The sequence below is a fragment of the Telopea speciosissima genome, chromosome 7, assembly GCF_018873765.1.
Source record: "Telopea speciosissima isolate NSW1024214 ecotype Mountain lineage chromosome 7, Tspe_v1, whole genome shotgun sequence".
In the NCBI taxonomy this organism is placed as follows: Eukaryota; Viridiplantae; Streptophyta; class Magnoliopsida; order Proteales; family Proteaceae; genus Telopea; species Telopea speciosissima.
The window spans coordinates 17,526,150-17,541,539 of NC_057922.1; the positions used below are offsets into that span (position 1 = coordinate 17,526,150).

General features: G+C 39.2%; 1 protein-coding gene across 2 annotated transcripts in view; it reads left to right on the plus strand.

Moving 5' to 3' along the window:
• The window catches only part of LOC122667240 (serine/threonine-protein phosphatase BSL3-like), a 35,248-nt gene extending 21,467 nt beyond the window's left edge, over positions 1 to 13,781 (plus strand). The window contains exons 10-21 of one of the 2 annotated variants that reach the window (XM_043863486.1): positions 3,314 to 3,493; positions 4,911 to 5,184; positions 5,284 to 5,530; positions 5,634 to 5,804; positions 7,775 to 8,013; positions 10,032 to 10,116; positions 10,207 to 10,305; positions 10,394 to 10,593; positions 10,696 to 10,771; positions 12,593 to 12,728; positions 12,805 to 12,944; positions 13,053 to 13,781. In XM_043863486.1, the coding sequence (XP_043719421.1) occupies positions 3,314 to 3,493; positions 4,911 to 5,184; positions 5,284 to 5,530; positions 5,634 to 5,804; positions 7,775 to 8,013; positions 10,032 to 10,116; positions 10,207 to 10,305; positions 10,394 to 10,593; positions 10,696 to 10,771; positions 12,593 to 12,728; positions 12,805 to 12,944; positions 13,053 to 13,136 (1,931 nt within the window). In that variant the 3' untranslated portion in view covers positions 13,137 to 13,781. The remainder of the gene's footprint in view (positions 1 to 3,313; positions 3,494 to 4,910; positions 5,185 to 5,283; positions 5,531 to 5,633; positions 5,805 to 7,774; positions 8,014 to 10,031; positions 10,117 to 10,206; positions 10,306 to 10,393; positions 10,594 to 10,695; positions 10,772 to 12,592; positions 12,729 to 12,804; positions 12,945 to 13,052) is intronic. The other variant, XM_043863487.1, reaches the window with a different exon arrangement.
• Positions 13,782 to 15,390: the final 1,609 nt, after the last annotated feature.

Consider the following 15,390-nt stretch of genomic DNA (forward strand, 5'->3'; position numbering starts at 1 on the left):
GTACAGATGCACCATTTTACCCCCCCCCCCCAAAAAAAAAGAAGTTCGACACTGCATGAAGGCTCTGGAAATCTCACCAAATGAAAATGGAGGAAGACCTGATAAAATGACAATTGTAGTTGTTCTTTCTGCTATTTCTGATTTGGGTTCTTTGGATTTAGATATTTGGGTTCACGACTATGTGAAAATAAATGACATGAGATTGATTTTTTCATGGGAACCATTCTGATTAACTATATAGAGATGATTAAGAGAAGATTCACATAATTGCAGTGGAAACACTAGTGTGACTAAAGTCGGAGAAAAGGTCAAGCCGATAAGGTCCTTTGAGTATATATTGGAGAACAAGGAATTTTAAAAAATTGCAAAAAAACTTGACTCGCCCTGACCAGGTTTGATTCGTCCGAGTCACCAGGTTTTCAAGAAAACGAGTCGAGTCAGAAAACTTGGTTTTCCAACTATGGTCCAAATAGGAGTTTCAGTTGGTGGGAAACCAAGACAGACACTTCTACCAAAAACCAGGGCAGACACAGGACAGACACTTATTTATGCGTGTGTATTTGTATTTCATTTACTTAAGATATTTTATTCGTAATTAAGCAAATACCCCCTATTTGAATCCAATAAAAATAGTTAAAAAATCAAATTCCAAAAGGAAAAAAAGTCAACCCCCCCAGTTCAGGAACAAAAACTGGATTTTCGGCGGTAGGTGCAATTTTCAACTTTCTAATACTAGGGTTTTTCTAAAATCTAAAAATTCCATAAATCTTAATATGGTAAAACATTGCTAAAGTGCGGTAAAATATTCATTTGTTTTGATGTCCAAAAAATATTTTCATTAAGAGTGATTTTGACAGCATTCGCGCACACTAAATTAAGTTTGTCTGGTACATAACTCCTTCAATATAAATCAGATTTAAGCTTTCTTGGACTTGTTGGAAAGCAATGAGCGTGAAACCCAACTTGAGACATGATCACACTTGACAATTCAACAAATCCCCAAGACTACAGTTGACCATCTCGGTCCAACCATCTGTTTGGGGATGAAAAGCAGATGAAAACTGCAGCTTTGTTCATCACATTTTCCAAAGTGTTTTCCAAAAGTAACTCACAAACTGTAGTCCCTATCAGACACCATTGTTTTGGGTAAAACGTGTAGCCTAACAACTTCCCTAAGGAATAACTTGGTTACATGTGAAGCATCAAATGTCTTGGAACATTGTATGAAGTGAGCAATCTTAGAAAAATGGTTCACAACAACAAAAATAGAGTCATGTCCTCTAACTGTCCTATGAAGCGTGAACATGAAATCCGTACTCAAGTCTTGCCATGGTGCATGTGGCTCGAGCAATGGTGTATACATACCGGTATTTTGCCTCTTCTGTTTTGCCATCTGGCAAGTGTGACACTGTTCTATGATCGTTGTCAAATTTCGTTTCAGACTAGGCCAAATTAACCTGCCTTCGACCATGACAATCGTCCCGTATCTACCAAAATGTACTGCAGCAACTCTGGCATGTGACTCCCATACAACAAACTCTCTAATGGATGTACTGGGAAGGCATAACTTGGTGCCTTGAAATAAGAAGCCATCTTGGAGGGTATATTCGGTGCTCGTTCCTGAGTGTTCCTCACTTAAAGATGCAAAAATATCCCCATTGTCACAGCACGATGCATAGTTGCTTTTAATTCTCTCGAATCTGATCACCTTAACACTCATAGGCCGGATTATTTTCTACACCTGACTTTGTTTTTCAATAAAAATGTGTAGTCCTGCAGAAGCCCTCTTTGCGTGTGGGAGACTGAGCTTCTTTTGCCAGTTCAAATACCGCAAGGCCTAATAAAAGGTGTAGAAAAAAAACTCATGTGGAAGTTGGTAATGTCTTCGATACCTCAAAGCATGTTCTACTGCATAGAGATCTTTATAATAGGTGGAGTATAGTTGCTTGGCCTCATTTAATTGTTCACTAAAGAAAGCAACGGGATGGCCCTCCTGACTTAGGACACCACCTATTCCTACTCCAGATTCATCACACGCCACTTCAAAGGCTTTAGAAAAGCCTTGAAGGCGTAACACAGGCGCTTCGCTCATTCACTCCTTGATTTGTTGAAAGGCTTTGGCATAGCCTTTGTCCAACTAAACTCTCCTTTCGAAATACAATCGGTGATGAGAGCTATAATCAAACAAAAGCCTCGTATGAACCTCCTATAAAATGTAGCTAAACCATGAAACTACGTACCTCGTGAACACTCGTTGGTTTAGGCCACTCAGAAATCGTTCTAACCTTCTTAGGGTCAGCAGACACTCCCATAGAAGAGACAACAAACCCAAGGAAGACCCCTTGGAGACTCAGAAATAGTAAGAAAAACAACATTCTCAAAAGTTGGTTGTCAAATCCCTTTTTTGCCCAGAAAATATTCCAAGATAGGGATTCATCACATCTCATTATGTGGGACTGGCACATCTTTTTGACTTAATTAATAAACAGGTGAGCTGTTTTCTACCCCTTGTGCCCCTTTCCCTATTTGGTTTATTTTAGAAAAGTGGAGATGTTGATGTGACTGGAGGTCCAAGGCAAGATGTTGCTGGAACAAATCAGTCTGCCAGAGATTTACTGGGACTAGTGGAGCAATTATGATACTAACTGTTGATGAATGAATGGCATTGGTGTGGGAAAGTTAACTATTTGATTGAATTATTGGTGGCTCTGGCTGTGATCCTGCGTATACACAAAAGGAGAAATAAAGATAAGCGGTTTTGGGGGAGGGGTCTGATTGTGGGATGCTAGTGGGATAAATCTTTCCCCACTATTTTAAGAAATAGATCTATCAGTTCTCCACTTCATGTGTGTTAGTGGTGGTTTTCAGATGAACTGGCTACTGATCATTTGGCAGTAGATGGTTACGGACAAATAATAAGAACCCTGTGGGCAATTTTCATGTTAATTATTGCTAATTTCTTCTAAATTCTGAAAAGATTGAATGAACATTTGAACTGTCATTAACTTCAATGGCATTTTCTAAGTGATAAATTTATTTTGAAAAGTTTAAAGACATTGTCCTTGGCTGGAAAGGCATATATGGTACTTCTCTTATTCTAACTTTTCTACTCCATATAAAACTGTTTGACATTTTCAATTACACTAGTTTGTTATGACATTGTAGATGACAGCTGACTTTTCTCATCCCCTCATATCTTGGCTTTGCTTATTGTTCAGTAGAAGGTCTGGGTGAAAAAATAATTAATGTTTGTCTGAATGAATGAATTGTCTGAGGAAGGAAATTTATGTACTATGTTATTCTCTTTGTTCAGTTTTGGATACTGCTGCGGGAGTTTGGTGTGATATAAAGGGTGTTGTTACAAGTCCCAGAACAGGAAGATATAGTGCTGATGCAGCTGGTGGAGATGCTGCAGTTGAATTGACAAGGCGTTGTAGGCATGCAGCTGCTGCTGTTGGTGACTTGATCTTTATTTATGGTGGTCTACGTGGTGGTAAGATGTGGAACCTAAACTGTCATGACTTTATCCACATGCATTCTATTCTGATGTCCAAGTAGGGAGCTTCCAATTAGTTGCTATGGTTATGCATTATTTTTTGTTGTAGTAGCCAAAGATGATTAAAAATTTCATTATGTTTATATCAGCACTATGGTGGATTAAAGACAGAAAGAGGAAGACTGGTCAAGAGTTACATGGGACATTAACATTTTGGTTGGATTTAGATTGTTTTCGTTGATTGATATACTGGCAGTGCATTCCTGATGCATCCAGAGTATGTTTTTTTTATGATTTTAACAATGTGCTGGTTCTAGCACTGAGGGATCTGTAGTGTTACAGAAACATATATTTTATTTTTTGTTTAAATTGTGTTATCTATTTTGTTCTATTACCCTAGGAAATCCATGACTGTTATTCATCCAAACTAGCACAGCATTATGTCATTCCTTCTTGTGGTATTAGTTAAAACTTGGTCGAGGGTTGTGAGTTTGAATTTGGATGGGAGGGAGCGGTACATTGGTATGGATGATCAACCAAGACGTGAGGTCTATGAGTGAAAAGCAGGGTTACAGATGATTGTGGTTGCTACTTTTGAAGAATCATGAGGCTATAATGAATGGCATAAAATAGGTTGGGCCCAGATGAGTTTGGATCCATATACTCCATTCTATATTCGATTGCATGTCAAATGGATCTTAGCTATGCATTAGGCTTTTGTTGGATCTGCATACTTATGCTTGATTCTAACTGTGTTTATGTTTTACGTAAGACATTCTTCCCAGGGGCAGGACCTGGAACTGGACCTGAGTCTGAATGAGGTCCAGATATTTCAACTCATTTCCGATCTGGAACCATAAATTGATCTGATACTATAGTCAAAGCACCAACTAGTGATTTTGCCACATGACTGATTTTGGTTGTGCTAGTCAGTTGTCCAGAGTCGATTAGTGATAGACTTGATCAGGATGACTAGTAGTCGTCTTGACAGCCTTTTGTTTTGTGAAATATTTAACATGAGAGAAATTGTTCACTTTATTATCTATGAAGTTAGAAAGTATAGGGTTTACTTGAGACAGCATCATTTGTTAGACTTCATTTTATGACCTGGTGTCACATTGGCACTGGATTATTTTGCTCTTTCATAGTGGCATCTTTTTCAATCTTGATGGACAACCGCTCATTTGTTCATTGAGTATATACTGGTTTCGTCATGTTAGCAGACTTGTATTTATTTGTGGGCAAGCTAAGTCTGTTTTAATGCTCTACAATTCACTTTGCATATTTACAAGGTTTTTCTCTTGTATCGGGACTTTTTGGAATTCCATGAATCTTCTGCTTTGACACACTAACTAATCCACCAGTTTGAGGATACTGTAACATGTTTTCCACAATTTGTTTTTGTGCTATATAGGAGTTTTGCTAGATGATCTGCTTGTTGCTGAGGATCTTGCTGCTGCTGAAACTACCAGTGCAGCTTCAGCAGCTGCTGCAGCAGCTGCTGCTGCAAATATACAAGCAGGGAGGTTAACTGGTAGGTATGGATTTGCTGATGAAAGAACAAGGCCAGCAATGCCTGAAGCAGTTCCTGATGGTGCAGTTGTGTTGGGTAATCCTGTTGCTCCTCCTATAAATGGAGATATCTATACAGATATAAGCACTGAAAATGCAATGCTTCAGGGACCTAGGTGAGCTATCAAAATATACTAAAGATATTTATATGCTATTACTGAATGTTTGTTAACTTTCCTCTGTTTTTGGACAGAGTTGCTAATGTAAATATTCTGCAGGAGACTGACCAAAGGTGTTGAGTACTTGGTCGAAGCCTCAGCAGCAGAGGCTGAAGCTATTAGTGCTGCCCTAGCTGCTGCCAAAGCCCGACAAGTTAATGGAGACATTGAGCAAATGGCAGACAGGGATCAAGGAGCAGAGGCTACTCTGAATGAGAAACAGAATTCTACCCTGATTAAGATGTCCGATGCTAATTTGTTAAATAATGTGCCTCCGCCTGGAGTTCGACTGCACCACAGAGCTGTCAGTTTTGTTTCTCTGTTCTCTCAGTAGTCAGTACTAGCGATAGAATGCTTATGTTCTGTATAACCCTAACTTCCTTGTTTTTCCTTATATGAATCTGCAGGTGGTTGTTGCTGCAGAGACGGGAGGAGCTCTAGGTGGTATGGTCAGGCAACTTTCAATAGATCAGTTTGAAAATGAAGGCAGACGGGTTAGCTATGGCACTCCAGAGAATGCAACTGCAGCTAGGAAACTATTAGATCGGCAAATGTCTATTAATAGCGTGCCTAAGAAGGTATGGTGCTAGGTCAAATATAATTTAGTCTCATGATATGCCTTTATAGAGGTAGAAATTTTCCTCCTCTACCACATCTCTCTCTCAACAACTCTCTTTGTAATGGAGAAATGTTGACATTGGCATCCAATGGGATGAGATTTCAACCTAGTAGCTAAGCTGTGGGTCTTGTTATCCTTGTCGTGGAACCAACTGATTACAGTTGCAGTTTCGCCTACTGTCATCAACAGTGGCCAGGAAATTAGTACTCTTGGATCAAGGAGTCTCATAAGCCTCATTTCTGCGTTACACTAGGATGATGCCACCCAAACTATCTCTGTAGGATTGGAAGCCCTAACCTCCTGGTAGAAATCATCAAACTTGAGTCAGGTAACTTTGGATATGGACGAGGCTAGAGTGCAGAATATCTAGTCATTGTGTACTGGTTTTGTCATGAGAATCGATTTGTCATCTCGCTATCTTAAAGCTGTCCTGTGACAGAACTGACAGTGCAGTCCCGCTTGGCAACACTGGTAGTAAATTGTTTATATTGTCAATAATATCCTGAGGAGTGTGAAGTCTGTTCTTGAATGTCTGAAATTTACATTGCCCCATATGCGACGTTAACTATTACTGGTTGCCTCTACACCAATCTTTACATTCCCCCCCCCCACCCCAAAAAAAAAAAAAAAAAAAAACCTCCAATGCAATGGAGTAATTAAGGAAGTCAATACATCTTCAGAATTTTGTTAACTATTACTTTATTACAGGTCCCTTAAGTAGAATTCTGGGGGAAAATTACAATCATCCTCAATGGGTCAAACCTTTCTATTAGGTTCATCCTGAGAGCGATGCAAATCTTCCAAGCCTCAATTAGACCAGAAATTCCAACAATTCCTGCCAGAGTAAGAATGTGTTTGGTGGTATACTGATTATCATGTACTAATAGACCCTATCAAGACCTGAGCCAACCATGCTGGCTAGAATCAAACCCGTATCCACTAAATGGGGGTTTAGTTTGTCAGTAATTGGGTGCATATTGACACCCTTGTCAACAAGAAATCTGGGTACACAAGTGTACATTCTTATTTTAGATTTCCTGTTCTGGTGATTTCATATTTATGCGTGTGTGCTTGTGAATGTGGGTCTTTCTAGATACATACGTATATGCATATATGTACACATGGGTTCCCCAATTGGTATACTTTCAATGTCTGCCAAAAAATTAGCTCTGGACTCTACTAGGAACACAAATAGCTTGTTTCATGATTAGAAAGATAATGGACCTCCTTATTGGTTGAATGACTGCAGAACTTATTAGTAGATTAGAAGATCAGAACCAGGTTATGTGATGCATTCCAAATAGGGTAATCAAGCTCCTCAACCTGAACTACAAATGATACAATAGGTTAGTCTCCGTCATACATGGATTCGCTCACTGGCCTTTCCTTACTCCCCAGCTAGCTCATCCGCTAATGCATTCATGAATCTAAAATGAACACAGATTACACAATTACCTGGTCTTCTTATTTCACATTTTTTCCTTGTAATGTATGATTTCTTGAGAAAGCTAAATACTTTCCCTTAACATTATCGTCCTGCCACCATTTAAGTTCAGTCTCTTCAGGAAATTGCAGAAGTGCTGCCATATTCTCAAAGCAGAGAGGGGAGTGTTATTGCTGAGAACACATTAGAATCCCTTTAAAGGAAATCATGATGCAATGATTAAAGTTGACTTTGACATTTAAGAAAGAAAACTTGAAATAGTATTACTGAAAACCATTGGCTCCTGGAAACAGTTACTGACTTGCTAATGTATATTAATAATAGTGGTATTGTTAGAAACAATTCCAGAGAAGAAATGGGATTACTATTTTTTTTACTTTTTTGATTTTGCATTCTCTTTTCCCCTGTTCAGTTATACTCCATACAACTTATATTATTCAGTTTATTTTGATGCGTCTGCTGCCTTCTTGTCTTTTTATCATCAGGTGATTGCACATCTTTTGAAACCTCGTGGTTGGAAGCCTCCTGTCCGTCGGCAGTTCTTCTTAGATTGCAATGAAATAGCAGATCTTTGTGACAGTGCTGAAAGGATATTTTCAACTGAACCTAGCGTGCTACAAATAAGGGCTCCTGTGAAGATATTCGGTGATTTGCATGGGCAGTTTGGAGATCTAATGCGTCTGTTTGATGAGTATGGGTCTCCTTCAACAGCAGGAGACATCGCGTAAGTATTTGTGTTAATATATTTGAGTTCAGATATTCTGCAGTCTGCACTGTTTCTTACAACTTCTGTGAAGGATTATGCATGCCCCACGTAACTTTAAAATGGAGAATAGTGTGTAGATCCAGCCAGAAAATTAAAATAATATAATTATGTATAATTTTCATGGATGAACAGTAACACCACACTGACCAATATTCGTAATAACTCATACAGAGATCCAAATCCAGCCATACTTCAAGGAAGTATCCTTAACTCAAGACTCTAAAAGAACTTCAGATAGAAGGTTGAGAAGCTCCACAGAAAAATTATGTAAATTGCTACTGTTTACTGCCGTGGAACTGTAGCCATGCAGTAGAGAAATCGAATTTTAATTACATTCTCAACTAATCTGAATTTTAACTCAAACCAAGTAGAATTAATATGGCCGTAGAGCTTGGAGTCTGAACCTGACCACTGTCCAGGTCTGAAATCTCAAGTTTCAACTTTATTCAAGCCCAACTAGAGCTCCGATTGATTGAACTGATTGCTCACGTTGGAGCATAAAATATTTCTTGAATCGAGAATGAATTAGAGCGAAGAAAACACTTGCAAGATTTGAGAACAAACTGAAGTATTTAAGCTAAATTAGAAGAAAAACATGACAACAGGCAGTAGCAGCAGCATTAACAAGGACCAAAGACTACCAGGAAGAACTGAAGCTGTACTAAATATTGCAACAATAACAACAGCAACTCAGCCTTATCCCACTAAATGGGGTCAGCTACAGGGAATCTAGCCCTCCAATCAGTTCTATTCAAGGTCATACTTGATACCAGGCCTAAGCTATGCACGTTTTCCTCACCACTTCTCCTAGGGTCATTTAGTTCCTTCAATCTGAATCAAATCGCTCCTCCGTGCTGGAGCATCCCAAGGCCTCCGTTGAACATGGCCATTCCACCTCAAACGACAAAGCTGTACTCAATATTGATTCAATTAAAAAAGCCAGAAGACCTTTTTGCAACTTATGGCCCCTTGTTTATAAAAATTCCACATAATGGAGTCTTATGCCGAATACAATTTATTAACAGACAACTCTGTTTTAGAAACTCAAATCACCCTCATGTTCAACTCTTCTGATGAGTGATGACTACTAGACCATTATAAGCCCAAGTAATAAAGCCTAGATACAACCTAAGCCGATAAACTACTGTCTTGCTCTTCTTTCTTCGGCCCTACCTAAAAGACTGCTCTAACCGTCTTTTGTAAAATTACTCGTAAGAATTGATAAAAACAATTTATATTTATACTGAAAAATCTTCATTCACCTTTATTGAATAAACCCCAAGGGTCTCTATCAGGAAACCAGCCAATGCCCTGCTTATGTGGAAGGCACATATGGAGCCACCTTGGAGGGGTGCTCCTGCATCAAAGTCCCTGTTAAGGTCAGGTCTCTGTGCATTCTGTACCCCCAGAAGGAGATTTTGGATATATACAGGATCAAATTTTAATGAATCAGAAGGGGATTGGCTGTTGAAAGTTAATGATTTACTGCTAAATTGCCTGATTAAGATCTTAAACCCAGTTGGATATCCTGGCTTTGCAGCCCTGTGATATTATGTCTAATGAATTGGGTGTGTGCATATCACAGTTTGCTCCGACTTCTGTGGAGTCCAGAGTTCACTTTACCTAAGTAGTGTTTGTTGCTGATCTACAAACAAACCAAGTAGTCTGCTTATTGATCGGAAGTTTTTATCTTTCCTTCCATCAGGTAATGGATTAGCATTTCAATTAGTTAAAACTTTGGATTTTGACACCACAAATATTTGAATATTGAACAGAATCAAAAATCTTATGCCCCTGAAATTTATTCAACTGTCCCAGTGTTACTCAGGATGAGGCTATTTTTTTTATTGTTTTTACAACAAAGAATTTTTGCCTAATTCTTCTCCATTAGCTTCAGTTTAGGGATTGTTGATAATGGTACCTTTATGGTCAAAGATTTTTTTCATCTATCCTAATATTTTTTTAATGATTTACAGTTATATCGACTATTTATTCCTAGGAGATTATGTTGACCGGGGACAACACAGCTTGGAAACTATTACTCTTCTGCTTGCCCTGAAGGTACAGCTTGGGTGCGTTAGTGTTAATTTTTATACTCACATATGTTTTCTGCTGATATTTGATTTGATGATTCTTTTTTATTTTTTCCAGGTTGAGTATCCACATAATGTACATTTAATTCGTGGGAACCATGAGGCAGCAGATATCAATGCTCTATTTGGCTTCCGGATTGAGTGTATTGAGCGCATGGTATTATTCAATACCCAAACAATATCTTCTGTTTGCTGCTTCTTTTGTTCTATTTGTTGCAGCAACCGCTTTTTGTAAATGCTGACAGGGGGAGCGGGATGGAATTTGGGCATGGCATCGCATAAACCGGTTATTCAATTGGCTTCCTCTAGCTGCCCTTATTGAGAAGAAAATCATCTGCATGCATGGTGGTATTGGTCGGTCCATAAATCATGTAGAGCAGATAGAGAACATTCAACGTCCGATTACGATGGAAGCAGGCTCAGTTGTTCTAATGGATTTGTTGTGGTCAGCATTTTTCTTTATTGTTTTCCTTTGGTGCTTGTTTTACCTGTAATACTTCATATGTGATCTGTTTGTCATATTCTTATATTGGTTTCCTGTTTTCAGGTCTGATCCAACAGAAAATGATAGTGTTGAAGGATTACGACCAAATGCTAGAGGTCCAGGTTTGGTCACTTTTGGGGTGAGTTCATCTTCCTTTTCTAAATTTTTGTTATATTGTAGGGTCCTGCTCTTGGTTATGTCTGGTTTAAAATCAGTATCTTCAGTGAGGATCTAGTACCATTCAATTTATTTTAAGAAGGTTAGATGAGTTTGTCATTCGGTAAGGACTTGATGGTGATTGGTTTGTAGTAGTACTTGTTGAGATGATTGAAAATCACAAAATTGTACTTGTTGTAAAGTATCCCTTTTCTCTTGAGGAGTTGTCCATTGTTATCCATCCTCTTTTTTTTTTTTTTTGGGATGGGGGGCGGTTAGGGGTTGTGCAGAAGTTCTTTTTACTTTTTGTGACGGAGTATGCCCAGTATGCTATTGCTTTTATTTGTAATTTTTCTTGTGAAATTGGCAAGGTCACTATCGTTGCAACGATTTCTTGTAACATTCATCTAGCGGAACTTGGTGGTGGGATGATGAAGTTCAAGAAGCAATTACGGTTAAGAAATCTAGTTTCAAAACTTGGCAAAGGAATAAGGCTGAAGAGGATTTAAAAAGTTTTAAATTTGCTAGAAATGAAGCTAAGAAGATAGTACAAACCGCAAGGACTAAGAAATATGATGATAATATCTATAAACTAGCTAAAATGAGGGAAAGGAAGAGTAGATCTTTCAGCTATACTAGATGCATTAAGGTTTAAAAGTGAAAATGATAAAATATTAATAAGTAAAAAAGGGCGTACCGCGTACCCAGTGCACGAGGCTCCCGCCACTGCGGGTTCGGGGAGGGTCATAGTGTACGCAGCTTTATCCTGCTTTCGCAGGGGGGCTATTTCCAGATAAAGTATTAATAAGTGATGAGCAAAGATTTGATAGTTTGGACAATTGAGAGAAATGTCTGTTGCGTGTTTTGTATCTTGTGTTGTTTATAAGTTATTCTGCATTTTGATTCTTGTATTTCATTCAGATGATATGAAGTATTGTACCGACACTAGCTTCAGAAATTGGCCATTAACACTTAGATTCTGGCAAGGGAAACCTCTTCCATCTGATGGATGTCCATTTTTTATTCGCTCCCTCTTGTTGATTGGTCCACTGCAATAAAGAGAAGGGAAGAACTATGGATCACCCACTCTGAAGTTGTACCTGACAGCAAATGCCCTCTTTCCAGGATGTTGGCAATGTCCGACCGTTGGATAGACACAGGTCAAGGTCTGGATTGACCACATGTCAAATTTCAGCTTCAAATACAATCATTTCCCTCCCATGTAATGGCATACATCCCTCCCCCCAATATATGTCCATGCACCCTCTTTGTCGTCCTGGATTTTTTTATGGTTTGTTTCGTCACCTGGCCAACTTGGATTGAGCTGAAACTTGATGTGTGGGCAGGGGACCTTGGGGTCAACCTCTTCACGAAATTTGGGCCCCAGTGGAGCTTTGCCACATTGCACTTCACAAATTTGGAGGGTCACCTATGTGTGTCCAATAACAAGGCCCGGAAAAAGAGTTAAAAGTCTTTTGGAGATATAATTATTGTTGCACATGAGATTTTATGATGATGAAATTCCTAGTCTTGCACTTCAGTTTTTTGCTTGACTTAATTTAAGCACTTGAAATTTTACTAGAATGAAAAAATAAAAAGTAAAAATAAACAAAATCCTAGTCTCATGCTCCTCCAGTTTCTTGCTTCAAATTTTAATTTCATGAACCCTTTGTCAAGTGAGTCCTGTTCTGCGATGTCAAATCTTTTCTTCGGAATAGTGCATTTTTCCTGAACTTTTTCTTGTTAATTTATTTATGTACTTTCAGAAGTGGGTGCTTTTCTCTGAAAGAGTTTTGTATTGCAGCCTGATCGTGTCATGGAATTCTGCAACAACAATGATCTCCAGTTGATTGTTCGTGCTCATGAGTGTGTGATGGATGGCTTTGAACGTTTTGCGCAGGGACATTTGATTACTCTTTTCTCCGCCACCAATTACTGCGGTATGTTGTTATTACCCTCTGTACTGTATGGAGAACTCTGCTGACTCAGATATCTAATTTTGTTATGTTACTATAGGTACCGCAAACAATGCTGGGGCAATCTTAGTTTTAGGAAGAGACCTTGTGGTAGTTCCAAAGCTCATTCATCCATTACCTCCAGCAATTTCATCACCAGAGACATCACCAGAACACCATATTGAAGATACATGGATGCAGGTTTGAACATGGTTTTTTTCCAATAATCTTTCGCTCATGATAGACCTCTTATATAACATAAGACATTGGTGAGGATTGACTTGATTTATGTGGTTTGTATGAGATCAGGAGCTTAATGCTAACAGACCTCCAACACCAACTAGAGGCCGCCCTCAAGTTGCAAATGATCGAGGTTCACTTGCCTGGATTTAGAATATCCTCAGGTGTTTGATATTCTTTCAATGGCCTCAGCGACCTGAGGCTAGTGCCACCAGCTGGGGTTGTGGTGGTTGTCTTACACAAAACATGACGGCTTGAACTGGACTGGAATTCTGAAACATGCGGTCATGTCCATGATTCAGTTGAGGTTTTCACCGTAAACCTCGATACCCTCGGCATATGGGGCGAGATTGGCAAAGCGGGAGTCTGATTGGAGCTGAGTTAAACCCAAGGTTGCAGGTAGTGGGATTGGTTGATTACTTTCATCATAGAAGTACCAAAACGACTGTGCAGATCTCTCCTGAGCCTCTTGTACATTGAGCCACAGGCAGGTAGAAGTTATATTAAAGTCCTTATTTCTCCCAGTTGGAGTGATAGTCATTGGGTATTTGTCTCATTAGTTATTATTCTTTTTGTCCCCCCTCCCCTCCCCTCCCCTCCCCCCCTGGTTCCTTTTTCTCAAGAGGACATATGGGGTCTTATATATGATGGTCAGATAATATAAAACCTGTAATGGGCATCCATGTATCATAGAGTTGTTGGTAGGTACAATCACAGTGCCTTGTGTAATTTTCTTCGTGCTGTTTGTACAATGTAGCTTTCTTGTGAAGATAAATGACTTTTTGTTTTTTGTCCAAAGATTTTTTAGAAAAAAAAAATGAGGAAATTGTGCTACGGGAGGCTTTGCTTTGTTTTCTACATGGTGAGAGAATTGTTCTGGTTGGTGTGACAATCAAATCTGTGCTCGTCTCTTATCTGTATGATTAAAACTTTTCTACAATCTCTATTCTGTTTTGATGGCGGCTTGGTGCTTTTTCTCTAGTCCATCACCCGGGTTTCTTTGAAAATCTGCTCCAACTGTGTCGTTTATGTGTTCATGTCCGTGAAATAACAAATTTCTTCCGTAGGATCCAAATCCATGAACAGTTGAATCGTGAGATACTGATATATCTGCGTTCTAAATGCTGAAGTTGTTCAATAAATAATTTGACTCATTTGTTCACCTATTATATAGCAACGGAAGACAGTTTTCCTGAAGTGGAGGATGAAGAATCCCCTCAACACCATTGATTTGATCTTATGATTGGAGTCTTGTGTTATTATAAATTATCAGTCTTATTGTACAATATCAAAAATACTATTTCAATCAGATGGGTGTTTCGATCGGGGTCTTTGAGCAACCAAGAACACAGATTTTAGACTGCCCTTCGAAAGCTTTTAAAACCAACATGTAGTTCCATCTGATTAAATGCGAGGTAAAATTAAGTTGACAAAAAAAATTGAAAATAATGCAAACGACATGTAGCCTCGTATATTGGTACCAACTATACTAGAGAACATCTCTTTTTGTGGGTGTGGGAGGGAAAAGGATTCTGTCTAGCCGTGGTGAGAGTTGCACAGTTCAGTCCTGCTAAACAACAGCAAAAATAGTGGTGGGGTGGTCATTTTACAGGTGGGTTCCACAGATCGTTCTCTTCTCAGGTTCCCTACCCGGTTAGGTTCGTAGGTTCCTCTAATAGGGAAGGTGGAAATGACGACCTCACCCCCTGTCCGAACACACTGCCTGGGTGGGGTGAGGTCATCATTTTCGTCCCCCCTATAAGAGGAACCTGCAAACTTGACCAGTCAGAAAACCTGAGAGGAGAAAAATTTGGGTCACGCTTGGGCCCCACATGTGACATGACCATCCCACCCTTGTGCTCCTGCCATGGCTGGGTAGGAGCCAGGTCCGGGTGGGAGTGTAGTATGTGCGACCCAAATGTTAATGAGGAGAGAGGAGAGGGGAGAGTTGGAGAGAGAATGTGCATATATGGGGTCATATGCATCATTTTTTTTAGAGAAAATTACTTAGACACCCCCTGTAGTGTGGCCATTTTGCTTACGATTATCAACGTTTGAAACAATTACTTGATACCCCTGAAACCTGACGGTGTTAGTCTACTGTTGGTGTTTAAATGAAAATGTCTATTGTACCCTTATCACCTATTTAATAGAAAACAGTAAAATTAAAATTACCAAAGTACCCTTCTTCTTAACCCCTCATACGAACCCAATCAACAGGGATTTTAGAACTCGAACCCAATCAACAGGGAATTTTAGAACTCGATGCCCAAATCTAGCGCCTCTGAAGTCCAGGTATTAACTCACCTAAATCCCTAGTCCAGAGTACCTACATCTGAATCTGTACCTGGCGATAACAATGGAGTTGTAAATCTGACGCACTGTTGCATCAGATTTGCAACAGTGG